This window comes from Balaenoptera ricei, chromosome 2, assembly GCF_028023285.1.
Source record: "Balaenoptera ricei isolate mBalRic1 chromosome 2, mBalRic1.hap2, whole genome shotgun sequence".
Taxonomy (NCBI): domain Eukaryota; kingdom Metazoa; phylum Chordata; class Mammalia; order Artiodactyla; family Balaenopteridae; genus Balaenoptera; species Balaenoptera ricei.
Window position 1 is genome coordinate 35605415 of NC_082640.1, and position 27587 is coordinate 35633001.

General features: G+C 39.4%; 2 protein-coding genes across 7 annotated transcripts in view; one reads left to right on the forward strand and one right to left on the reverse strand.

Annotated features, from left to right (window-relative positions):
* The window catches only part of ADAMTSL3 (ADAMTS like 3), a 366780-nt gene that overhangs the window by 176127 nt on the left and 163066 nt on the right, over positions 1 to 27587 (reverse strand). For all 6 annotated transcript variants that reach the window (XM_059912342.1, XM_059912338.1, XM_059912341.1 and 3 more), the window contains exons 8-9: positions 8151 to 8225; positions 1916 to 2073 (exon numbers count right to left, since the gene is read on the reverse strand). In XM_059912342.1, the coding sequence (XP_059768325.1) occupies positions 1916 to 2073; positions 8151 to 8225 (233 nt within the window). The remainder of the gene's footprint in view (positions 1 to 1915; positions 2074 to 8150; positions 8226 to 27587) is intronic.
* On the forward strand, positions 11217 to 11883 carry LOC132360305 (transmembrane emp24 domain-containing protein 2-like). The gene has a single exon (XM_059915354.1). The coding sequence runs from the start codon at positions 11217 to 11219 to the stop codon at positions 11820 to 11822; it is 606 nt and encodes a 201-aa protein (XP_059771337.1). The 3' UTR covers positions 11823 to 11883.

Below are 27587 nucleotides of genomic sequence, written 5' to 3' on the forward strand. Positions count from 1 at the left end.
TTCTGTGCGAGGGCTTTCTCTAGTTGTGGCAAGCGGGGGCCACTCTTCATCACGGTGCGCGGGCCTCTCATTATCGCGGCCTCTCTTGTTGCGGAGCACAGGCTCCAGACGCGCAGGCTCAGTAGTTGTGGCTCACGGGCCTAGCTGCTCCGCGGCATGTGGGATCTTCCCAGACGAGGGCTCGAACCCGTGTCCCCTGCATTGGCAGGCAGATTCTCAACCACTGCACCACCAGGGAAGCCCCCTCTATATGTGTTTTTATGCATGGGATCAATAAACAGTACATTTTCCATGCTAATACTTTCACCAAACAATATCTTAAAATTTTAACCTTTGTGGCTATTTGTCCCATCCCATCACTGTACTAATGTCTCCTACTTGGTCAGATATCTTCAAACTGACTTAAGAAGAATACAGATCTTCTGAGTAGGAATGAGAAGAGAATTTTAAAAAAGGTTGTGTGTGTGTGTGTGTGTGTGTGTGTGTGTGTGTGTGTGTTTTACCACTTGAGCATCAAATGGGAAAACCCTAAGAGAAGCAAACCAAGCCCAGAATTTATGTATAACAATGGATGAGAGAGAATAGAAGGAAAGAGAGATGACAGCTGGCTTCCCCAAAAGCCTTTCACAAAGCTACTGTCAAATAATTACATTGGGTTGACACTTCGAGGGTCTGACACAGAAGTCATTTCAATGTCTAGGAATGGCAAGTCAAGTCCAGGAATGGCAACTTAAATGTCTACGAACGGCAACTGACACTTACACCTTCAATGTCAGGAACACATTAGGGCCTGGTGTGGGCCCTGGCAAATGAGGATGTGTGCCCTAATAAAAAGGCTGCTGTTACCCAGCTGCAGCCAATTATCGCTATGGCAACATGCAAGCTAGTTGTCAGATCTTCCCATTTTTAAAAAGAAGCAGGAAAAAATACTGGTATTTTAATATTATAATCTCTTGTTTTTTTCAAGGTTGACTATTTAAAACCCAAAGATTCAAAACAACAACTTCACCCAGACCGACCTTGGCTGGTCACACTGTAGGTAAACAGGACGTCAGTTTGCAACTCTCATCTAATTCCAAATGTATTTCTCTGCTGGCACAACCGATGTCTCAATGAAACACTCTTTGACAAATTAATGTGGAACACAGACAGTTCTTTTGAGGGCACTGGGTCTTTTCACAGGTAAAGAAATCCCTGGCAATTAGAGCTCTTTTCTTTCTTCCCTTTCTATCTTGAAGTTTCCAAAAAGGGATAGGACAAAATCATCCACTGAAATGCCCTTTTTTGCACATCTTAGGTATTTATAGTTTTATCAGAAGAATTTCAGATTGTGTCACCTTGGAAATATATTGGCCACTACATTTCATATCCTCTGAGTGAAGGAAGATGCCCCCGATGCACCCAAGAGAGGAAACACAGAGTCGTGGTTACAAGGGAAGAAGAATTCTTGTGAGGGGACCTCGTGACAGGTGTCCGGACAAGGGCTCATTATGAGACATTGCTGAGGAAACAGGGAAGGGGGTTAAGGAAGGGGGCCTCTGTCTTCTCTGCTCCCCTTTGCAAGGACAGCAATAGCACAGTCGTGGTTTAAGACATGGAGCATTTAACCACTGACCATTTTCACCGAAATCCATCTGGAGGTTTAAAACTGAACACAGCAACTAGAGGTTATACATGCAAAAACAATCATTCCCCTATAAAAGTGAAGCTTGTTTCTTAACTATTGGGGTTGGGGAACAGAAACTACTTTAGAGAGATGAACAGTTTTTAAGAACTGACTGTCAAGGTGAAAATATTAATGACACATGCCCTGTATAAAAAGTCACTGGCTGCCTACTAAACAAACGTGTTCTTTTTAAAATTCAAGATGTGCAGGGCCCCAGATGCATGACATTTATGAAGAGGCTCATCCTACCTTGAAGATGAAATCAGCCATCAGAGGTCCTGGAATCTTAAAGGCTTGCCTCTCGGAGCCCCTCTGAAATTCAACTGTTGTATTTTCTACAACAAAAGCTCCAGGGCTGTTAAAGCTGTGCTCTCCTTTGCTTCCTTGCAGTGTTTTTGTTTCAATGACTAAAATTTAAAAATAAAGTTTCAGTGAGAGAATATCTTAAAAGCATTTTATTCCAAAAGATATTTTACTACAAGTAATAGCATCTGATATCAACACAATATCAATACATCCACTCAGTTTACAAACATTGATTCAAATAGGTAGAATAAATATATAAGCTTCTTAGTTATCTATAAAAAGAAGCAAACAAGAGTGCTAGGTCCAGTTAGGTCTACTCAACTCTTTGGAGTCATTTCTATAATAAGGGGAAGAAGAAAACATCTCTTTCTTTATATTTTTTCATGATGTAGCTATTACTTAAAATAAAGCGATGTTACTCATTTTCTCACCCATTCAGATAGTAAGCCTAGACTTTTATTTAGACAAAACCACAATAAACTCTAAATTTGCTTAATTTTTTTTTTTATTTTGAAATAATTGTAGATTCACAGGAAGTTGCAAGAACAGTAAAGAGGTCGTGTGTACCTTTCATCCAGTTTTACCCAATGGAATGGTTACATCTTACCCAACTATAATACAATATCAAAACCAAGAAACAGACATTGGTACAATGTGTGCATAGAGTCCTATGCCATTTTGTCACACGTGACCACAACCAAAATACAGAACTATTCCATCACCACAAAGACCTCTCTCATGTGTCACCTCTTTATTCACATTAGCTTTTAAAGGAACAGTAGTGCTTTTAGATCTCTTACAGAACAATGCCAACGGTTTAACCAAAATACCACTTCTACCTTATTTCAGTGATTTCTTTCTTTCCCTTCTCTTTTTTTTTCTTTCATTTTGTAAATGTCACCATTCTTAGTGAACCTGGTCCACCTGCATTTCTGGCTCCAGATCTATTCCTAACTCACTGCCTTGGATTTTCATTGCCTTATTTCTAAAACGAGGAGTCAGAGCAGACAATCTCCCAGGTCCTCTGCTCCTCAGAAACCTACACTTGACTCACTGGTATTCAATGGTTCTTTAACCATCTCGAACAAAGGACACAACAGAACCAGAACTCCATTCCGTCTCAAACTTAAAAAGCTGATAAAAACACAACAAAATGATCTGGCTTTTATGAAGCTGCAATCCATATGTGCTGTGCTTCGGTGGTGATCCTTTGCCGATTTCTCTCTGCCACCGGAGCAGCTGCAGGAATTCAAGCGCCCTGGGCAGATTGCATAACAGGTATTAGGAGACATCCCTGATTATCCCTGACAGGCAGGCTGGGAACTTTTCTGGGAAAATTCAAAGGCTGGACATGAGCTCCTTGATCTGCAGGAGTCATTAGCAGTCAAAGAATAATGCTGGGTACTCTCAGGCACACAAAACCCCTACCACTTTGGCCCTGATCTCCATGACCGCAGCAGATTTTTGGAAAGTGTGAGATTAAATTCATTTCCTAGTTCCAATGAAGATATAAAACAGAGTGTTAGAAAGTGAACTGTCAGTAAAAATGAGATGGGAAACTGGAGATAGTAAGAGGGATCCACCCTGGATGAATCAGCCCTCTAAAAGTAAAGGAGGAAAAATCATAAGCATTCAGGTAATATCAAAACACAAAATGAAGCTGGACAAGTTCCATCCACGCAAAGAAGAAGGCATGCAAAACACTGCTTCTAGACCGAGACTTAGCCTGAAGTGACTTGATTAAATTCAAATAGAGTGCAATGGATTCGATGGCTGTGATTGTTTTACCACTGCGCTAACCTTCTGGATCAAAGCTCTCCAAGTTTCATCTGGCTGCAGAGTTATGGCAGGGGGTGTCAGAATCTGGAAACGTGATCTGGGGGGAAGGGAAGACCAGTGTGACATCCATCTTTTAAACCTGTTAGCTTGGTTTTGATGTTTTGTTTTTTGACGTTGAGTCTATTCTATTACTTCAAAGGTGTCCAAGATCTTTAGTGGCAAGGATGTGAGAACACAGGAGCAAAACCAGTTTTCAAGTGCATGTGAATTACCCAAACCACTCTTCTCCAATTCTCATAAAATATCTTTATATCAATTATTTCAAAAGGCTTCCCACTCTCTGGGTCACAAACCCTGGCTGCATACATAGGAGGTCTAAAGCAGGTGCTCTGACCTCAACTGTGTAACCTGAGTCAGAAGTGGGTGGTCAATAAAGACAAGGGAAGTGATTTGATGAAGCCACCTTTTTATGGTTTATGGATGCAAACGATTCTGATAGTTTGGATTAACAAAGCCCCTGTGATGAATTCACAGTGAAGTGGAGGTCAGTGTTGCTCTTTAAAAGTTGTCATTTTTATCGGTGGTAAACTTGCTTCTCCTTAGCACCTGTGCCTCTTAAATTGGCAGAAAAGGAGTTTTTGAAAATCAACAATTCAGATGATGTGTTGACTTATGGATACGTTTTTAAAGTTTTTATTAGTGTCTAGCACCCCATGTGTGTACTGCAGCCCTGTGTTGTAATGTGCAATTCACAGCTCATGAGAGCTGCACACACAGCCCTTTAATTCTCTGAGCTTCCACAGACCCTCTGCGGTTTCTATAGCAAGACAGACAGTGCTGGGTGGAGACCCCAAGAAATCTATAAACAGCCCCACCACTGTGAAAGGCAGAGGGTAAGAGCCTCCTTTCTTGCTACCCACTGCTGCCTTTTTTCTCCTCTTCAGGCTTAAAATGATGGAGGTGGCAAAGAGCCAAGGAAGAGATGATCTGTATCCTCAAAGAGATAAAAGAGAAACATCCTATGATATTGTTTATATGCAGAATCTAAAAAAGAAATGATACAAACAAGCTTTGGAATTTATTAGCTGGCTCAACAAAGAAATATATTGGAAATCCCCTCATCTTTGTTGCTTAATCTGAAAAATGAAGTTAGCGTTGTTGTGAGAATAAATAAAATCACATACAAAAAAAAATAGGATCAGAAATCAAGACCCTCTTAAATCCCCAAACCTTCACAACTCAAGTCTACCATGGTACCTTTAAATATTTTGATCCACACTTGTTATTTTTAAAAGAAATGACTAGAAAAATGGTGAATGCTGCTAACTGCTTCTAGTTGAAGGGCTTTCCCTGAGAAGTATCCGTCCAGGCTTCTTTCAAAAGAGACAGGGTCATGCTAATCATCCCAAGAGGTCTCCTTAAATTCTAAGAAGGCCACAAAAGTATTGTTAGGTAAACATGTAATGAGCATTTAGCACAGCTAACTTGGTTATAAATACATCAAACTTATGCTTCGAGTTGTATATTATAGTGTATGCATACTTTATTCACTATTCATTTCCTTTGATTAGTCATTATGTTCAGGGTTCATGTTTATATTAATACATCTCTACATATGGTCGTCAGACCGCACTTAGAGGACGAAAAAAAATCCCAATTCTTACAATTGATAATGGAGGTTTTCAGTTTATGGCATCTTGGCTTCTCGAGTTTATTGCTAGTCAAAACACATTTAACGCTGAAGTTTTGCTACAATAAAATCTCTTTTGCAGGAACCCTCTTATTGTTTCCATTTTTGAAATTTTAGGGAAATCTGGAGCTGTGTGTTTGATATAATGCTGAAGCCAAGCTTGCAAAAGGACTAGAAATTCAGTATTTAAACACCTCTAGGCGATATGCAAGATGGACATTCTGTAATTAAATTCCATTCCACAGCAAAGAGACTAACAGTATGCTACTGGGTGTTCTCAGTTCTTAACGATGCAGCCTTTTGGAGGGTGGCAGTTAATATGGATCTTAAAAAGAACGATTTATTACTGCAAAGTGAGCTTAATTTCAGGAATATATCTTCGAATAAAAAATTAAGAAAACACTTGTGTAAATCAAGAAAATAAAGCCGCTTCTATATTTAGGTGTTCAGAAATGGTAACTAAATCCTTTGTAAATAAAGCCAGTTCATTCTATTCACTGGCAGAGAAGGGTAGCTTTCAGAAACACTTCTAGAGCCAATTTTGAGATTGTTCAGAAGGAGATATATTCCAAGCAACAGATCTGTCACCTTTGGAGAAAAGGGAATATATTTGAGCTCTGTTCTTGGAACCATGCCAGTCTTGAGTATAAAGTTATGTTTAATATGCCAGAACATATATGTATGTAAATGAATATTCTACCTCAAAGTATTCATCTTTACCTAACCTGTTTACTGTGTACTTATTCTGTTTTTAGAGCTTATAAAACTCTTTTTAGAGCTGAATGTTAAAGAATTGTCTGTAGTATCACGAGAAAATCAGGCCCAGTCACTGCAATTTTTTTTATTTTTTAAAACATCTTTTTGATATGCCATAAAATTCACCCATTTAAAATGTAGTTTCATGGCTTCAGCATAGTCACAGAATTGGGAAACCATAACCACAATCTAAGTTTAGAACATTTTTGCCACCCCCCAAAGAAACCCCATATCCGTTAACAACCCCAGACCTGCCACCAACCCAACTCACCCCAGCCCTAGGCAACCACCAATCTACTTTCTGTCTCCTTAGATTTGCTTTACTCTGGACACTTTATATAAAGACAATCATAAAATATGTGGCCTTTTGTGACTGGCTTCTTTCACTTAGCATAATGTTTTCAAGGATCATGTCTATTGTAGCATGTGTCAGTACTTCATTCTTTATTAGAGACAAATAATATTCCACATATGCCCATTTTATTTATCCATTCATCAGTTAACGGACATCTGGGCTGTTTTCACGTTATGGCTATTATGAATTATGCTGCTATGAATGTTCAACACTTCACAGTTTTGAATCCAGGATGCTACTTTACAATGTGATCACTCAAATGATTCACAAAATTTGGATCTAAATGATTTTCACCTGTTCTCAAACATCAAGTTTGCATTTACAAGGATAAAGATTCACTCTCATCAAGAGCTGTGGGCCTTAAGTCATTTTAAAAAGAAGCCTAAAAAATGTTTTGATGCTTCATTGTAGAGAAAGCCTTGAGTGAACTGACCATTATATGGCTATAAACATTTCAATATTTTAGTTAAATACATCAGTCACATTCTTCTAGTCATAATTCATATAATAAAGTAAGGGTTGAAAAAGACTTTCCAGTAATTGTTCACCCTCATTGCCCTAAAGATATTCTCTTGCTTCCCTAATTTAGGTCATAATTTACTAAAGAATTTCTTTCTTTTTCCAAGATTTTAATCTATACCATTGGTGACCTTAAACATTTTGATATAAACTTTTCTCAAAGGACATTTCTGGTTAGACTATCGGTACTACAGCCAAAATATACAAACACATATAACACACATGGACAAACACATTTAAAAGCTACCAAAAATGCTTGTGTCCCTGAGAAATTTTTACGATTTGAAAATCTAAGAATGGTGGCTCAGAAAAAAAATGGCAAAATATGTCACACTTTAATCCGGTAGACCTTGATTTGTGTGGCTTTAAAAGTTACAAATAGTGTTTCGTACTCTTTACAGAAAGATAGAGCTGAACACAGTAAGCTTCTTCAAGGCCAGGGGCTCAGTCTTGTTAAAAACTCATTTTCCGGGGAAAAAGACTAAGAAAGTCCTGCCTATGGCCACAGGAAACCTTGGGAGAGAAGCAGACAAAATTTGGTATTTCTAGTTCCTTTGGGTCCTAAGAGACCAGAAAAGCTAAGACAGAAAGATGCCATGTGACTTTGGCCAAAGAAACAATACAATTTCAATCCTCTATTATTTCAGACTCTTACTATTCTGGGAAACCAGTGTTTACTTTCAGTGCCCCCTAGACCTGAGGTTGTGATATGCTGGCAACGGAGCGTGTACTTGTCAGCTATATTCACTGATACAGCTCTGTGTTTTAAATTTCGTTTTGTTATTTTTTACCCCAAACTGCTAAGATCGCCAGAAGACTCTAGACTCCTAGTTTACTCTCCACATAAAAAATAGTTTATTTCACATATAACTTGATTTCCTCTCCCATGAGGAGATTAATTTCCCACTAGGGCATGAGAACTAAAAAATTCAGGGTCATAGATCATTCCCTAGTGATACAGACTATTTCAGACTGGTAGAAGTTCATCTACCTACCTGTTAACACAAAGAAATATATAATTTTTTTGGCTAAATAATTTTTCAGGAAAGAAAAACATGTTAAGATTAAATTCTACTTACAGAGATGTGCAGGTCCTTTCACTGTAATTCTCACACTTCGACTTCCCAAAGGAACAGCAATTACATTTTCTTCCCCTAAGAAAGAACACAAGACAAATGTAATAAGACTTGTGCACTAAAGGGCCATCAAAATAAGCAACTCAAAACTGGGAGCGTCTGTAAAGTGTTCTTAACTAGATTTCATTTCCATCTTCAGTCAAGAAATCTTTGGAAAGCAGCTACTGTGTATAAGGCATATTAATACTAATCACATAATTTCATTTAAATACATTTTTTAAAAACATTAAAGAAAAGTTTAAATAAATGCACTGGTCTACTTGAGTGAGTCCACAAACTAGGGCCCTCAGGTCATACCCATTCATCTGAGGCTGCTTTTGCCCTACAAAGGCAGAGGTGAGTATTTGTAACAAAGACAATATGGCTCACAAAGCCTAATATATTTACTATCTGGTCCTGCACCAAAAAATTTTGATAATACCTGGCCTAGACAATTACCTAGTGGAAATCCTGGTCCCTGTAGACTTTTTTTTCATGCCGTTACACATTTTGAAATTAATTTTCATTGCCACATAATAATCTAAGGGCATATGAAATTCTATGCCCCAGTCCCCTATTTGATCATTAAGTGTATTATTAAATGATATTAGTACATTATCAACAATATGAATCACTGCAAGCAGATGCTGTGTTTTGTTTGTTTAACTTACAGAGAACAATTTGTTTTGAGAGCCTCTGGGGTGAAATTGTTGGATCAAAGGATGTCACTATGTTTGTTGACTTGTTCATAAGTTTTATTAAATAAAAATACCTATTTATTATTGAAAATTAGAAAATGCAAAAAAGCATACCAGACAAAATGAAACTATTTCCAGAGATCATCACTTCTAACACTTTGAGAAATATCCTTTCTGGATTTTCTGTTTGTTTTTAACATACATACATAAAAAAAAAAGCAATGAACACTATTTAAATATCCACCATTTGAGGAGGGGTTAAATAAACAATGGTATATCCATACTAAGGAATACTCTACAACTGATAAAAGTAATGATAAGAAGCCACATTTTTTTTTTTACATCTTTATTGGAGTATAATTGCTTTACAACAGTGTGTTAGTTTCTGCTTTATAACAGAGTGAATCAGCTATACATATACATATATCCCCATATCTCCTCCCTCTAGCATCTCCCTCCCATCCTCCCTATCCCACCCCTCTAGGTGGTCGCAAAGCACCGAGCTGATCTCCCTGTGCTATGTGGCTGCTTCCCACTAGCTATTTTACATTTGGTAGTGTATATATGTCCATGCCACCCTCTCACTTCAAACCAGCTTACCCTTCCCCCTCCCCATGTCCTCAAGTCCATTCTCTGCATCTGCATCTTTATTCCTGTCTTGCCCCTAGGTTCTTCAGAACCATTTTTTTTTTTTTTTTAGCTTCCATATATATGTGCTAGCATACAGTATTTGTTTTTCTCTTTCTGACTTACTTCACTCTGTATGACAGACTCTAGGTCCATCCACCTCACTACAAATAACTCAATTTTGTTTCTTTTTATGGCTGAGTAATATTCCATTGTATATATGTGCCACATCTTCTTTATCCATTCATCTGTCGATGGACACTTAGGTTGCTTCCATGTCCTGGCTATTGTAAACAGAGCTGCAGTGAACATTGTGGTGCATGACTCTTTTTGAATTATGGTTTTCTCAGGGTGTATGCCTAGTAGTGGGATTGCTGGGTCATGTGGTAGTTCTATTTTTAGTTTTTTAAGGAACCTCAATACTGTTCTCCATAGTGGCTGTATCAATTTACATTCCTACCAACAGTGCAAGAGGGTTCCCTTTTCTCCACACCCGCTCCAGCATTTATTGTTTGCAGATTTTTTTGATGATGGCCATTCTGACTGGTGGAAGTCACATTACTTGATGTGGAAAGACTGCCAACATATATATTGATTAATGAAAAAAGCAAGTTAAAAAACAATTATATGGACAATGATTTCTTGAATATGACTTCAAAAGCATAGGCAACAAATGAAAAAAATAAATAAATTGGACTACATCAAAATTAAGCTTTTGCATATCAAAGGGTACTATCAATACAGTGAAAAGGCAACACATGGAATGGGAGAAAATATTTGTAAATCACATATCAGATATGTTCTGGTTAATATCCAGAACATATAAAGAATTCCTACAACTCAAAAACAATGACAACAAAAAGGAACCCAATTTAAAAATGGGCAAAGGACTTGAATAGACTTTTTTCCAAAGAGGATATACAAATGCCAATAAGTACACAAAAACATGCTCTACATCACTAATTAGGGAAATGCAAATCAAAACCACAAGGAGATACCACTTCACACTCATTAGGCTGGCCATTATTTAAAAAATAAGATAAAATAACAAGTGTTGGTCAGGATGTGAAGAAATTGGAACCCTTGTGAACAGCTGACGGAAATACAAAATAATGGTTCAACCACCATGGAAAACAGTTCCTCAAAATATTAAATATAAAAGTACAATATGATTCAGCAATTCCACCTCTGGGTATACCCAAAAGAACTGAAAGCAGGGAGTCAGACAGATATTTGTACACCCATATTCACAGCAGCTTTATTCACAACAGCCAAAGGTGGAAGCAACCCAAGCGTCCATCCACAGATGAGTGGAAATCTATCACGTGGTAAATATACACAAGGGAATATTATTCAGCCTTAAAAAGTAAGGCAATTCTGACACATGCTATGTAACATAGATGAACCACAAAGACATTATGCTAAGTGAAATAAGTCACAAAAGGATAAATACTGTATGATTCCATTTATATGAGGTATGTCAAGTTCATAGAGACAGAAAGTAGAATGGTCTTTGCCAGGGGATGGGGTAAGACAGATTACCACAACCTATCTCCAGAACTTTTTTCATTTTGCAAAACTGAAAGCCTGAGCCCACTAAACAATAAGTGTCGGAGGGGGCGGCAGCTGAGACGACAGCGGTGGCAGCAGCGACGGTGGCTCTGGAGGCCGCAGTCCCAGTCCTGGCTTCTGTCCTAGCCCCACCATGGTGACACTTGCTGAGCTGCTGGTGCTCCGGGCCGCCCTCCTGGCCACGGCCTCGGGCTACTTCGTCGGCATCGATGCGCATGCCAAGGAGTGCTTCTTCGAGCGGGTCACCTCGGGCACCAAGATGGGCCTCATCTTCGAGGTGGCAGAGGGCGGCTTCCTGGACGTCGTCGTGGAGATTACAGGGCCTGATAATAAAGGAATTTATAAAGGAGACCGGGAGTCCAGTGGGAAATACACATTTGCTGCTCACATGGATGGAACGCATAAGTTTTGTTTTAGCAATAGGATATCCACCATGACTCCAAAGATAGTGATGTTCACCACTGATATTGGGGAGGCCCCCAAACAACAAGACATGGAAAGAGAAGCTCACCAGAACAAGCTAGAAGAAATGATTAATGAGCTCACAGTGGCGATGACAGCTGTAAAGCATGAACAGGAATACATGGAAGTTTGGGACAGAATACACAGAGCAGTCAATGACAACACAAACAGCAGAGTGGTCCTTTGGCCCTTCTTTGAAGCTCTTGTTCTAGTTGCCATGACACTGGGACAGATCTACTATCTGAAGAGATTTTTTGAAGTCCGGAGGGTTGTTTAAAAAGCCTTTTGCTGATGATCCCAAACTCATAATTCACTGTTTACCAAACGTCTTGGTCATAATAATGTCATTAGTTTCTATGTTTTTATTTTCTAAACTGTACATTCACAGCTTCTGTTTCTTTGTGATTAACAGATATTGGGGGAAAACACTTCTTTAGGAAAGTTATAGTGAAATTTGACATGTGATTGGCATGATTTCATATTTGAATTCTTCCTCCATTATATACAGGTCCTTCCAGAACTCAAACACTGTAAGTGGAATATAGGTGCATAGTCCTTATTATATCTTCTTTCCTTTTTTTTTTTTTTTAATAAATTTATTTATTTTATTTAATTTATTTATTTTTTGGCTGTGTTGGGTCTTCGTTGCTGCACGTGGGCTTTCTCTAGTTGCAGTGAGCAGGGGCTACTCTTTGTTGTGGTGAGCAGGCTTGTCACTGCGATGGGTTCTCTCATTGCAGAGCACGGGCTCAAGCGCACGGGCTCAGTAGTTGTGGCATGAGGGCTCAGTAGTTGCGGCTCGTGGGCTCTAGAGCGCAGGCTCAGTAGTTGTGGCGCACGGGCTTAGTTGCTCCGTGGCATGTGGGATCTTCCCGGACCAGGGCTCGAACCCATGTCCCCTGCATTGGCAGGTGGATTCTTAACCTCTGTGCCACCAGGGAAGCCCTCCTTTTGTTTTCATAATAAAATGCAGTTTGTTCAACATAGTACTTTACTGATAGCACTTTACTAAAATGACTGCATTCTTGGGATCCCTTATCCTGCAGTTCAAGTCATTAAAGATTCATTTTGTTGAGTCCTTATGAGAAACAACAATCTGAACCTTGACATTTTCTGTCCAGCCTAATGGCAGAGCTCTGTGACTTAGAGGATGCTACCAGGTTGGTACTTTTATACTTTGTCTATGTTGTTTTTGCTTTAAAGATAAGACTTAAACCAACAAACTTTTTCCCCTTTAAAGTTTTACTTTGAACCTTAGAACTCAATCACCTCCACTTAAAATTGTTGACACAAGCAGCTAATAACCATTTTTTGGTTTCTGCCTAACCTTGTAAGAAGTTTCTATTAAAGCCAATTCTCTGGGTGTTGCAGTGAACGGTGGTTCTTTTTCTTTCTATGCTGGCTCATCCACTTTCTATACTCTTGGCACGGAGGAGGTATGCATTCACATAATTGGAAAAATCTAGATTTCTGATGCCAAAGGGTTAAAAGCCTCTTGGATTTCTTTGCAGTGATATACAGCCACTATTTTATTTTTGATCAAGGCATTTTGGCCACTGTTTAATTAGCGTACTGAACATTACTGTCAGTACTAGGGTGTTTGTTTCTGTTTTTTTGGGTCTTTCTTTTTTGGCACATGTGAATTTTGTTTTGTATAAAACAAAATGACTCTCTCTTGGCTTCTGATGATGGGTTTAAAATTAAAGGAGCATCTAGTTTTGGTGTGGGGATGATCCAGGATTATGTTGTGACTGATGTATATTAGCTACTTGTACATTATTTTTGGATCTTTGCAAGGGGAAAACTACAAGTAATGAGTTTTATATAATTAATTTAAATTTGTTACAGGTTTTCATGTTCAGGATAAACAATTTTTCAACCTTGGGTGAAAATACTTGCAACAGTTTAAGGTGACTGTGTTTTACCTTAGGACAACTGTTGCATGCCAATTTGTGTGCATGTGTGTGTGAAAACACTTCAAAATTGAGTTAGAAGATGTAAATTTAAAATTGGTTGTCTATCTAATCTGCCCCAGGTCCAGTAAATAAACAATACTTAAAAAAAAAAGTCTCCATTCTCTTTCACCAAACCACTGACAGTGGTTACCTCTGAGGAAAGAAAAGAGTTCTAGGAGTGCGTGAAGGGAAACATAGTTCTACACATTTTGAGTTTTCTATAATGAAAATGTACTGATGAGTTACTTTTAAAATACCATTTTAAAAAGCTAAAAACACAATTTACAAAAGAAAAAGAGAAAAAAAAGAAAATAAAGAACCAGGGCCCAAATGTTTTGCTGGATGAGTTTTGCAAAACCTTAAGCAAACAAGTAAGTTGCAGATATAGGAAGAATGAATGTTTCCCAGTAGTGATACACAGCTAAAATAACTCAGGTACCCAAACCAAACACAGAGATCACATAAATAAATATGTGAACTAAATCTTAATTATGACTGTGCATGTAAAAATAATAAATAACACAAATAAATTCCAGAACTCTATCATAAGAATGATACATCATGACTAAATAGAGCATATTATAAAAATGAATGACTGAGTCAACATTAGGAAAATTATTAATATAATTGATTATATTAACAGATCAAATGAGTTAAACATTATGATCATTTTAATGAATAAAAAAGGTAGCTAACACTAATAAGAACCTGCTATATAAAAAAATAAATAAAATTCTAAAATTCAAAAAAAAAAAAAGTAGCTAACAAAATTCAACATGCATTACAATGATTCCTTTCAAAGCCAGAGATAGAAAAAAACACCCTCAATTTAATAAAGAATCAGAAGCCATGAGCAGACTTAATGGTGAAACATTAGAATTATTTCCACCATAATCAAGAACAAAACAAAGATTATCATCATCATTTTTTCCCCACATTCTTATCCTTGTCAATGTAATTAGAAAATAAATAACTTAGAAGAATATATATTGGAAATAAAAAAATTAAAAAACCTTATTTGTAAATGATATAACTACTTTAAAATTCAAGAAGAAAAAAACTACTGTAGACCAATATCCCTAATGAATATATTGTAGATGCAGCAAGTCTCAATAAAATACTGGCAAACCAAATTCAGCAGCACTTTAAAATGATCATACACCTTGATTAAGTGGGCTTTACCCCTGGGGTGCAAGGATGGTTCGACATATACAAATCAACAAATATGATACATCACATTAATAGAATAAAAGAAAAAAATCATATTATCATCTCAACAGACACAGAGAAAGCATTTGACAAAATTCAATCATGATTAAAAACTCTTAACAAATTAGGCATAGAAGGAACATATCTCAAAATAACAAAGGGCATATATATTTGTTATATATGACAAGTCCACAGCTAACATCATACTCAATGTGTTTTTTATGTTTTTTCTGTATTTTCCAAATTTTATACAATAAAAAATGCACTGATTTTTTTCTATAATGTTATTTTTTTAATTATTCAGGAAATTTTCCAGTGGCTTCAGATTTTAAGATGATATCTACAGTAACAGAGGGTGACAAGGATCTCCCAAGTAGAGTCAGAATGACTACAGTTCTTAGTAAGCTGAGGCTGACCAAAATGCTAAGGCCAGTAACCAAACACATGTACTTCACTGTGTCATTATTTAAGGTAGAAGAGTCAATAATATTATGTTGATGAACAACACAGAGTACAGACAACTTTTTAACTTTTTATTTGCTTCTGACTTCTGTCAAGAAATACCTCTATTTAAAAATGATAAAAATAAAGAAACCATAAAATAAACTTTAAATAGGCCCATAGATGTGAAGTCTTCATTGTTCTCTCTTCTGTACTTTCAAAGTTCTCTGTAATGAAAAGGGCCTGGAAGCAATGATTCCCCAGGAATAATAAGTATCGCCTATATCTTGGGCTCTAAATACCATTCCCCACTGAAAAGAACCAAGGCTCCATGAAAATACAGGCAATTCTAGGTCTGGAGAAGGAAAAAAATTCAAAGAGAGCCTAAAACACCTTGTTGTTTTAGAACGCAAGGCAGTGTTTAAAATCCAACGTAATTATGTCAAAAGGAGTCACCTTGAACTGCCCCCATTGGCCACATTTTGGACTATATGAGGCCCCAAATGAATACTGTCTATAATATTATAAAACACTGAATAAATAAAAATCCCTGAATACAGAGTGAGAAATGAAAAAAATGACTGGGGAGCTTCTTTACAGAAGAATGTCTGCAAGTAAATGTAGAGGTAATGATAGAATTAGAAAATTACCATTTGCAACCAAACCCCAGTGTAAGTACTATTTCAAGCCAGGAGCAACAATAGATGCTAAACCTATCATGTGAAAAATTGTTGCAAAACAGAATATTCAACACCTTAAGATAACACCCTGCAGGTTTCTTACAAGGAAACATGGATCTACGTAACAGTGATCTGTATGTCCCCACCTTAGACAAGTGATCAAACATAGCATTACTAATATTGGGAAGGCTGACATCACACAGATGTTCAATCCAGTTCTAATCAAGCCCTGGACCTCACGGCTCAGTTTATAGGAAATACTTGAGGGAGATCAACAAATTAAATGGTAATCAGACAAACCCAGAATATGGGAAATGCTATAAGACAACTGGGATGAACGCTTTAAAAAGTCAATATTATGAAAAAATAAATGGTCTAAATAAAAGAGACATCTATGTAACAAAAAATTGTTTTGAAAATAATAAATTAGAAAGCTTTCTTGAGCTGAAGAAATCCTGTTTGGGTAGATCAACCGGGCTAAGCACTCTTTTAGAAAATCTTTGTGAACTAGGCTATAGTGTCTTTGAGAAGCATTTATCCTGTGTAAGTGTGTGCATGTATGTGTGTATGTGTGTGTGTGTGTGTACATGCGTGTGTGTTCCAACTACCATCCATTGACAATTACACACTTAAGTGAAACCTCTTAGACTAGAACCCCCGGCACTTTATTTTAGCCAGATGGTTCAAACTCGGGGGAAATGTGTGTAGAGAGCAATGAACCCCCAGTCGCCTACAGTACTAACTCGTGGAGAAATGCACATTGCAGGGCAGCTGGGCAAGGCTAAGATGGAGCAACCTGTAAGAGTCCCCACATAAGGCTTTAATGTCATTAGGACGTCCCTGGTGGTCCAGTGGTTAAGACTCTGTGCTTCCAATGCAGGGGGAGCGCGTTCAGTCCCTCGTTGGGAAACTAAGATCCCACATGCTGCAGTGTAGCCAAAAAAAAAAAAAAAAAAAGTAGGGAAAGGATTCAACGTCCTTAGATTATGGAAAAGTAATCTATGCTGTACAGTTTTAAATGCCTTCTCCTCCTAAACTGCAATTCCCTTTTGTTTCTGTAACTCTCCTACAGAACAGTTTGATACATCTGACGTCCCTGTGGTACTTTTACAGGGCAGTGCCTCCCAGGATCACCTGGGGAACTTATTAAAACACAGATTCCTGCTCCTCCCACAGAAATCCTGACCCAGAAGTTTAGGGTGGGGCCCAAGAATGTGCCCATCCAGCAGCCTCCATATGTTTCCAATAGCACTGACCCAGGGTGAGGGAAAACTCCAGGTCTTTAGGACAGGAAGCAGGGATGGTTCCGTAGTCACAAACTTTTCAGCATTTCTTTACCGTTCTGCAGGAAATGGCACAATTCTAGGTCTGACCAGAAATAAAGTGAGAACCCTTGTGAGGTAGACAATTTTAAGGCGGGAGGGGTCAGCTGTACCAAATGTTCTACTGATGAGGGCTTAAAGTGCTGATGGATGAAGCAGTAAAAAGCTTGTTAATGGGCTTTGTAAAGGCAGTTTCAACTGGGTAGTAAGCACAGGAGGCTGTGGTTTGAGGAATAAATGATGACAAAAAAGTAGAAACAGGAAATGTAAACAGTTTTTCCAAAACTTGTCAATAAAGGTAGGTGAAAGATTAGGGTGGTAGCTGGAGATATGGAGTTTAAAAGATGTATATATACACACACATACTAATATACGTATACATATAAACACACACACATATTTTGTAAATTATACTTCTATTTAAGATGGAAGACATCTGGTCACATTTAACCCTGATGGGAAAAGGAGACAAGAGAGGATAAAGAAGAGAGAGGGGATGATGGGTGGGATGGGATCCCTGAGGAAGTAGAGGGGGCTGGAATCCAGGACACAGATGGAGGGATTAATTAGCCTTGGAAAGGAAGACAGACACTTGTGCCTCTGTAATGGGAGGGAGCAAAGAATGGATGGGTGCAGCTGCAGGGCGAGATCTCTTCTGATGGTTTCTGTTTTATTGAGGTTTTTTTTTTTTTTTCTTACAATATTCTTTGGCGTTTAGCATAGAATCAGTTTTTGTAAATGGTCCATAAATGCTTGAAAAGACATTACATTCCGTCAAAATTCAATGCTCAGTAATACCTGTTAATGTAATATTACTAATTCTGCTGTGCAGCTCCTACTGACTGAAGTGTGTTCAAGTCTTTCATAGAAGTTTTATTTGCTTCAATTTCTTCTTACAGACCTATAGGGCTTTGTTTTCTTTATACATTTTGATGTAGTGGTATTCACAAATTTTTAAGACTGTTTTTTGATTATTGGTGGATATAAAATACTCCTCTTTGATTTTTTTTTTTTTTTTGCCTGAGATTCTACTAGTTCTGATATAAATACTGCTATCATGCTTTCCTTGTCTCCCCTGTTACAATGGGACACTTTTAAGCCCCAGACAAATGGCCTCCAGGTTAATTCCCTCAGTCTGGAGCTAGACCCAGATCTCATAGGAGCAAGCTGCTTCTTGTGTTTCAGGACAGGTTAAGTATAGACCACTTAAAACCTCTTCTCACAAGTTTGCATATGAGGCCACCAATCAGGTCTGATTCTGAGGCTGCTTTAAAATATTATACTTTCTAATGGTGTAGAATCTAATGGTTGAGAACATACCAGATGGAGGAAGGCTTCTTCTCTACCCTATCCTACAATGTTCATAACATCAAGTCCACGTCTGGGAATACCCAGATTTTGGTGGTGGTGTTGGGAACTGGTTCCTGGGGAACACTTTCATTATTTGGAACTATTTCAAAATTTTTTCATTGAAATTTGGGGTAAGAGATCCTTGATACTGCTACTCACTGTGCCATCTTCCAGGGCTTCTTCTTATCACAATTTAAATGTCATTTGCATTATTTTTACTCTACAAACTACTGGGAGAGGCAATATGGAATCGTGGTTAAGATCATAGACGCTGGAGCCAGACAATGTGGGTTGGAATACCAGCTCCGCCACTTACAATGGCTGTATGACTTTGGGCAAGTTCCTACCTTCCCTGTGTCTCAGTTACATCTGTAGAATGAGGATAATAAGAATACTTGTTTCAAGGGGTTGTTGAGAGGATTTAATAACATAATACACGCAAAGGGCTTAGAAGAACTTCACCACCAGTAGGACTGGGTAAGCAAAAGTTATTAAAATCACGCTGAGCACATACTATGCCCCCAGGCACAATCCTAGGTAACCTGAGATAAATGCCTCCTTTGTTCTAGTAAAAACCCATTCCTACAATTAAGAAAACTGAAGTTTTGCAAGTTTAAGTGACTTGCCCAAGATCACAGACTTCCTAATTAGTAGGGCTGGGGTCAGAACCAAAAACTGCACTCAACTTTTCTACTGTTGAGACCAAGTTATAATTGTATAAACCCAAACTCTCCCATCACAAGTATATTCTTTACAGACTTTGATTTTATGGGTTTCACTTATTTGATTTTGCAATCACTGGGTTGACCCAAGGATTTACGAAGTTTGCTCCCACTAACTTCCCTCCCACACATAAACGCTCAAGTCCAGCTGTTGTTCCATCATATTTTTTCTATGCCTCATTTCCTGTCGCAGAATCACACTTTTGCTAAGTAGCAAGATGTACAGGAAATAAATTGTCTACACAATATTAACTAATCAATAAACATCAGTTTCAGCCCAGAAGGACTGTAATTTATACCAGATCGCTTATTTTCACTATAAAGTCAAACTAGAACTACACCAACCTAAATACACACATTCCGTGGTAACACAAGAAAAGAGATGGACTCTTTTATTACTCTCACTTCAACAACCTCATTCCCACTTTTCCATTCCTGGTTTTTATTTTTTTGATTTTTTAAATCTGGTTGGGTATTTTGCCGAACAAAACTTTCGGTCAAGCATATTTCCTGTTACTTTCTTGACCCTGAATTTATCTTCTTCAGCTTTTTTAGGCTCAAACACACACACACACACACACCCTCCAATCTCCTTTCCATTCCCAAAAAACAAAGGAGTTATTTTTTAAAAAAGGAAGACAAGTACCTGAATAAATGCTAATGCTAATACTAATAATAACCCTATGGAAAAAATGGAAAAATAATACTTATTTTCCTTTAAAGAGAGATAATGGGTGTGAAAGCATTCATTTTGTAAACTGAAAAACATATAAATACAAAAATGGTGTTTATTAATGCTCTTACACACCCATCACCACTTGGCATCATTTAACCTAAAATGACATTGTGTAGAACAGGGGCTGACAACTTTCCAAATTAGGGTAGCCAAGTTTGATTCGAGTCTATCGGTCCCTCTGTGAGTGTGGTGGGGGACTGAGGGGGGCGAAAGAAGGGAAAGCCAGTGTGTGGCTACACAGATTCTGAAGCTGGAGGACTGTCCACATACTGCCTTTTGACACAGAGGTGGGAAAAATGAGACGTGCCATGGAACGAAGATGGGCAAAGTAAAAATCAGAAATTAACAACCATCTTTTCAAAAGTAGAGAAGGGACACGGCAGGGATTTGACTTGGTGAGAGCAACCGGCTGCACGCTGAAAACCGATTCCCATACCTACACCCGCCCTGCGATGACATCCCTACTCCTGCCCTGAGCTGCTCATGTGCTACATCATGGATGTCTCTTATTGCTGAATCTGCAAATGAGTGTCCTTAGCTATTAGCCCTGTTGTCTATGTAGAAACAACCTGGAGGTATATCTCTTTAAGGGCTTAAAATGCCTTTACCCCAAAAGAGCACGGTAACAGGCAGGGTGCCTAACAGTGTATGCTTTGGTGCTTGCTCATTTCCAGGACTAGCTTTGAATAACACGCGGTAGAGGGGGGCTATGTTACATATAGCATCTAACAACATCTTTCTGTCCAGATGTTCCCCGGCATCCTAGTGTAACAGTTCTTTTCTGCCCTTCATACTGCATCTAAGAAATCAAGAGCCTGGTGAGGACTAAATGGTCATTTGCCTTCTGACTCTGTAATGGGATGCAGAGGTTCAGAATATGTCACCCCAAAATATGCCACTTTGGCATACTGATTATTTTGAATTAAAGGTACTTGAGAAACAACCAGTGCAAGAAGGACACTCTTACCCTCCACTGGAGGAAAGCAGGAGATAAATCTCAGGGGAAGGTACCCTCCCTGTACCAGGGTGGTGGTGGTAGAAGGCATCCTTATCACCAAAGGATAATTTGGGGAATTTGGGGCCAAGAAGGCTGTGTAAACAAATATAAATATGTAAAATCTCCTGCGCTCTTTAAGAAGACAAGCCATCTCTGTGGAACCTTTTCATTAAAGCTTTGGAAAATTCTTCATATGAGATCCTAGGACTTACTTCTCTAACCTCCATTTAATCCCAAGATCTCTGTGTTTGAAAATAAGGAATAAATTACAAATATATTTAATAGACTTGCAGAAATAAAAGATGTTTTAGAAATCATCTATGCTAACAGTCTCAGGACGCAGATGAAAAAGCCAAAGTTCTTGTGATCTTGCCTAAGATCACAGATAGTGGCCAAGCAGAGGTTATTACCCTAGTCTTTGGCTTCCAGTCCAGTTCTGTTGCACAATATTATTTAGTCTCACTGAAAACATAATAGGAAGCAGAGTTATCTCCAGCAAAGAGCCTGTATTCATTCGTGCAACAGTTATTGAGCTCCTGTGACGTGCTCAGTACTATACAAGCACTATACAAGCATTTATTTCACCAATAAAATGGTGAAAATCATAGACATGGTGTCTGCTTTTGCAATGCCTGACTAGTAGGAGAGACCAATTAAACAAATAAATACAATTGTCCCTTGAACAACACGGGGGTTAAGGGCACTGAACCTCCACGCAGTTGAAAATCCGAGTATAATTTATAGTCGGCTCTCCGTATCCGTGTTTCCTCTGTATCCAAGGCTCCGCATCTGGGGATTCACCCAACTGAGAATCATATAGTACTGTAGTCTTTACTATTGAAAAAAATCCACATATAAGTGGATCTGCGCAGTTCAAACCCATGTTATTTAAGAGACAACTGTAAATGAAATAATTACTTCTTGCAATAAAGGCTAAGAAGGAAGTAGAAAAGAGAAGGGCTGACTTTAGGTAGATTGGTCAAAGAAAGCCTCTCTGAGGAGGTGACACTTGAGCTCAAGGTTGAAAAAGAGGTAGCCCAGTTAAGAGCTGGGAGAAGCATGTTCCAGGCTCAGGGATTGGTCGATGCAAAAGCCATGGAGGAAAAGGGCACGTGGCATTCTAAAATCATCCAGAAAGTCAGTACGACTGGAGACTAGTGAATGAGGGGCAAAATGGTACACATGACATAACATAAGAGCCAGATCCACAAGACTTTGAAAGTCATGGAAAGGGGTATGGATTTTATTATAAGTGTAAAAATAAAGGCAATTCACAAAAGAGGTATTAAGCTGGGGAGTTCCTGGTCAGTCTGGCTACTCTGTGAAAATCAGCCTCCATAACACCCTTTCTCAACAGCACCTGCATGTCATTTTCCTCTTGGTTTTTTTTCATGCAGAGGACATAGAAGAAGCATAAAAACATGGGAAAGAGCAAGGCAAGGGCGAAAGCCCAGGGCTCTAGATTTTCAGTCTTGGGATCTTCTTCCATGTCATGCTCTCTCTCGTGAATTAAATGGGGGAACATCCCATTAAAAAGAACAGGGTCTGGGACTTCCCTGGTGGCCCAGTGGTTAAGACTCTGCACTTCCATGCAGGCGGTGTGGGTTCGATCCCCGGTCGGGGAGCTAAGATCCCACAAGTTGTGCGGCGCGGCCAAGAAATTGTAAAAAAACATTAAAAAGTCAAAAATAAATAAAATGAACAGGGTCTTTGGTTTGAATATTCTTTCGCCACACACAGTTCTAGCATAAGAGTTTTATCCATCAGAATCTTGCCCAAGAAAGATGAATAAGGAGGCAGAAAAAAATGAAATAAGAAGGCAGGAGGAAGGGAAACCAATCTGTTTAGCATGTCAGCAAGCCGATACAGTCTTCTTTGTTACGGAATAAGTTAAATGTACAGATTATCTTTGGAAGTGACAGTCAAAGGAGAAATGAAGAGTGTATGAAGAGAAAACCTTGTGAGAATTGCCCTGTGAGGCAGCCCCACAGTCCGCCTAGCCCAGGATGCTATATCTGTCAGGAGTACCCAGGGATGCTTTGTAAGAAGGTGTGGTTATCTTCACAATGTCCAAAGTTAAGCGTAATGCTGGTGTTCCAGCTCAGCCTTAGGCAGCACTGTATCAGTAGGCTTAGTTGCCACCAGGGAAAAATGTACAAGTTGACCCTTGAACAACGCAGGGGTTAGGAGCGACAACCCGCTCTGGTCAAAAATCCGAGTATAGGGACTTCCCTGGCGGTCCACTGGTTAAGACTCCGTGCTCTCAATGCAGGGGACACAGGTTCAATTCCTGGTTGGGGGTACTAAGATCCTGCATGCCACACAGTGCGGCCAAAAAAAAAAAAAAAATACAATCTGAGTATAACTTACAGTTGGCCCTCCTTATACCCAGTTCCTCACATCCGTTCGCAGTTCCGAGTGGGTGGGTCCAACCCACCGCAGATCATTTAGTCGTGTAGTATTTACTGCTGAAGACAATCCAAAAGCGTGCAGTTCAAACCCGTGTTGTTCAAGGGTCAACTACATAAACAGCTCAGACCAGACAAGCTGAGCTTATTTATTTATTTGTCTCATGGGTGCGTGCCCTTGTGTGGACAAGACCAAAATAATAGGCAAACCTGGAAAAACAAGTGAGTCCCTAAGTACCAAATCAAGATGCTCCAAATAGCGGTGTTGCTGTTTTTAGAGCTTTCCCTCTTTAAAAAGTGAGTGGCGGGCTTCCCTGGTGGCGCAGTGGTTGAGAGTCTGCCTGCTAATGCAGGGGACGCGGGTTCGAGCCCTGGTCTGGGAAGATCCCACATGCCACGGAGCAACTAGGCCCGTGAGCCACAACTACTGAGCCTGCGCGTCTGGAGCCTGTGCTCCGCAACAAGAGAGGCCACGATAGTGAGAGGCCCGCGCACCGCGATGAAGAGTGGCCCCCGCTTGCCGCAACTAGAGAGAGCCCTCGCACAGAAACGAAGACCCAACACAGCCAAAAATAAATAAATAAATAAATTTTAAAAAACAAACCAAAAAAAAACCACAAATGAGTTTAAAAAAAAAAACTAAAAAAAACCAAAAAACAAAAACTGAGTGGCTTCCAGTTCCCTGTTCCAACAGCCAAAGTTATTGAAGCCAGTTGTTAGTTCAGTCTCTCTCCTTCTGCCTGTGAACAGGAAATATGCATGCTGTATGTGGATTAATTTCTGATATTTCTCATAGCAAAGCTTTTGGCTCCAGGCTCTTACACCTTGAATCTGCCTCCCTGCAGGATGGAAACGAGGGCCCCTGAGCAACCTTATGCTCTTTCTCCAGAGCAGGGCTGTGCCAATAGCGTCTCCCGGCCATGGCCTCCTTCAGTGTTAAGTCCCGGGGAAGATGGGAACGATTGCTTGGCAAGGTGAGGACGGAGGAGCCTGGTGGACCCCACAGGTCTGGTGATGCACACTTAGGGATTGACGTGGCTTCGTTTCCCACATTTCTTTCACACAAAGCACGATTGTAGGGAAGTGCTTCCATATGGCCCGTGGAAAACCCCAGCCAAAAACAGCTTCAGCTGGCCAGATTCAGAGCAGCAATAGACATGAAGGGGCCGTAAGGAAAAGCGAGGGTGAGAAGCACCGAGTTTTCATGCAGGCAGGCATCTTTGCTAACTTTAGCCTCAGCCCCAGCACAGGCATATAGAGTCTGAAGACTCGCCAGCAGCCGGTGGGATGCCCCCAGCTCTCACCGCATAGCTCTCCTCACTGCATTCAGGGATCTGTCTGTGAGCTCCAGCTGCCCTTCCTTTGCAGAAATTAATCAAAAATATTAGATTTGTAGGGGCCCTTCTCCTGGATTGTCCTGAATTGGCATCAGGGGTCTGAGACCCCTTCAAAAAAATCAGAATGGCAAATTTGGGGCTTATGGGGACACATGCATTTTTCTGGAGAGAAAATGCCTAATTATCAATAGATTCTCGAAAGGATCTATAATCCCAAAGCTGAAATTCAAGAGAGAGAGAGAGGATATGAAGTACCTTATCAAGAGTGAGGAACGATGCAGTCAAGCAGGTAAGCCCCTTTCAGCCAGCACAGCCCCCATCCCATCCCCTCCCACCCCAGGGCCTCCTCCACATACTTCTCCAAAAAGACTGGTTTCTTGACCCAATTTCACTCAGCTTCTACTCTGGTTCAATTAGAATTTTCTCAATTTCTAATCTCTCTCAGACCCTGACAAGATGACATCTTTTCTGATGAGATTTCCACACTTTTTAAAGCCAACAGTAACTGTAGGCACTTCCCCAAGACCTGAGCTGGTGATGATTTTCCCCCATTAGTCCTCTCATCCCAAAGCTGTCCTAGTTAACTCTTCACAGCCCTGCCTGGCTCTTCTCTGTCTTCCTCTGGATCTTATTCTTTCCTCTATCTTTGGTTTCTCCTACAATTCACTGTGTTTTGACACCTTTGACAAGACTTTACTCCACACCCATCAGTAGCTCTCTCAAAAACAATGTCCCGGTGGACCAAGTGTTGATTTCGAAATCTGTTTACATTTAATGTTATGTTAGAGGTGTGACATCCTTTGGTACCCATATAAGCAATATTTCTAATAAAAATATTGCTAGCATTTACTGAGCTCTCTCTACATGCCAGACACTATTTGGAATGCTTGGCATGACTGACTTATTTAATCCTGACAATAACTCCACAAAGGCGGTACAACCGCTGTTCCCAGTTTAAAATGAGAAAGTCAAGATACACAGAAAAGTTCAAAAACTTGCTCTGTTTACAGAGCTAGTAAACAACAGGCCCAGGATTTAAACCCAGGCAGTCTGGCCCCAGACTCCAATTTCTTAACCATATTCCTTAACTTCTCTATTCCTTAGTTTTCTCACCTGTAAAATGGGTTGGACAATGTCAAAACCACAGTGTAAGGGGGCTGGTGGAATTAAATGTTATGCCTGAAGAGACTGTTGGGAATTATAAAGCATTAGATCAATATTACTAATAACAGAATGGATGGAATGTGATATACTTGGTTTCCCAGCTCCTTAGAAGCCAGTGTGTCATATGCCACAGTTCTGGTCAGCAAGGCAAAACTCCCTGGGGAAGACTTCCCTTCCTGACTAAAGGGCACAGTATTAAAAGAATGCCTTTTGCACCACTTTCTTCTTTATCATCTGCTGTGCGGATGTGTTGTCTGAGTATTTAATAGTGACTTAGCAACCCCAGATGAAAGCCATGCTCTAAGCTGATGAAGGAGAGATAGGAGCCTGGTTCCTCATAAACATAGTAAACCAGCCTCCCCAAACTTGACTGCCAGCTCCAGACTTCTTGTTAGAAGAGATATGTAAACTCCTGTATCTATAAGTTGGGTCTTCTGTGAATTGCCATAGAATCCATCTCTCACTGGTACCCCACTACTCAAAGCCAGCTCCTTCAGGAAGCCCATGGATCTCATGGTTTCCAATCTCACCTAGGCCCCCTTGCAGCTACTCCTCTACTTCATTACTGTCTTTTTTTTTTTTTTTTTTGGCTGCGCTGCGTGGCGTGTGGGATCTTAGTTCACCGGCCAGGGATTGAACCCGGACCCCAGCAGTGAGAGCAAGGAGTCTCGCTGGGAATTCCCCTCCTCACTGTCTTTGATAAGTTATCCTCCTTTCCTTGATGGGAGCACTCTCGAGTCCCTGATAGCCCTCACTCTTTTCTTTTTTTATTGAAATATAGTTGATTTACAATACTGTGTTAGTTTCAGGTATACAGCATCTTGATTCAGTATTTTTGCAGGTTATATTCCATTACAGGTTATTACAAGATATTGGGTATAATTCCCTGTGCTATACAGCATATCCTTGTTGCTTATCTATTTTATATATAGTAGTTTGTATCTGTTAACCCCAAACTCCTAATTTGTACCCCCCCCTTGGTAACCACAGGTTTGTTTTCTACATCTGTGAATTTGTTTTATTTGTTTTATTTATTTTTTATATTTTTTATTTATATTTTAGGGAGCCTGAAATCTTTTTATAATTCCTTGGCACCATAGTATTAGCTCACAAAACACCCACTCGTGCTTATTGTCTGCAACAGACAATTTATATGATAGCATTTCTTGCAATGAAAGAATATTAAACCTGTTTCTCAAGTCACTAAGCACCCTCCTGCTACAACTATTCCCAAAGCTTGCACAGATATTTTGTTGTACTTAAAATTTTGTTTTTTCTACTGTTAATCCCTTTGCCAGTGTTTTATCCTAAAGAGGAAGGAAGTGATGTAGAGATCATAGCTTCCAATGAAGAAAAGGATGGCTGGAGGGTAGGGTCATCTGCCTCATTTTCTTTATCCTTCAGCCAGTGTTAACTATGTGTCAGACACTTTTTCATATATAGTCCAATTTGATCCTCACAATGACCCTAAGAGCTGAGCATAATTATTATCCCCATTTGTGAATCTGTTTTAGAGCCCTCACTCTTAAGCAGCTGACTCTGCCTCCTAATGAACACAGTTAAAAAAAAAAAAAGACAAAACACTGTATTGCAACACAGTTAATTTCTCAAGGGTGCCTGTAGTTATCCAGTTCTTGACATGGTGTGGGTGTGTACCCCTCCTTTATTCCTGGGAAAATCCTTCCCTTGATACATTCTCTCACCTTCCGTTCACTCCTAAA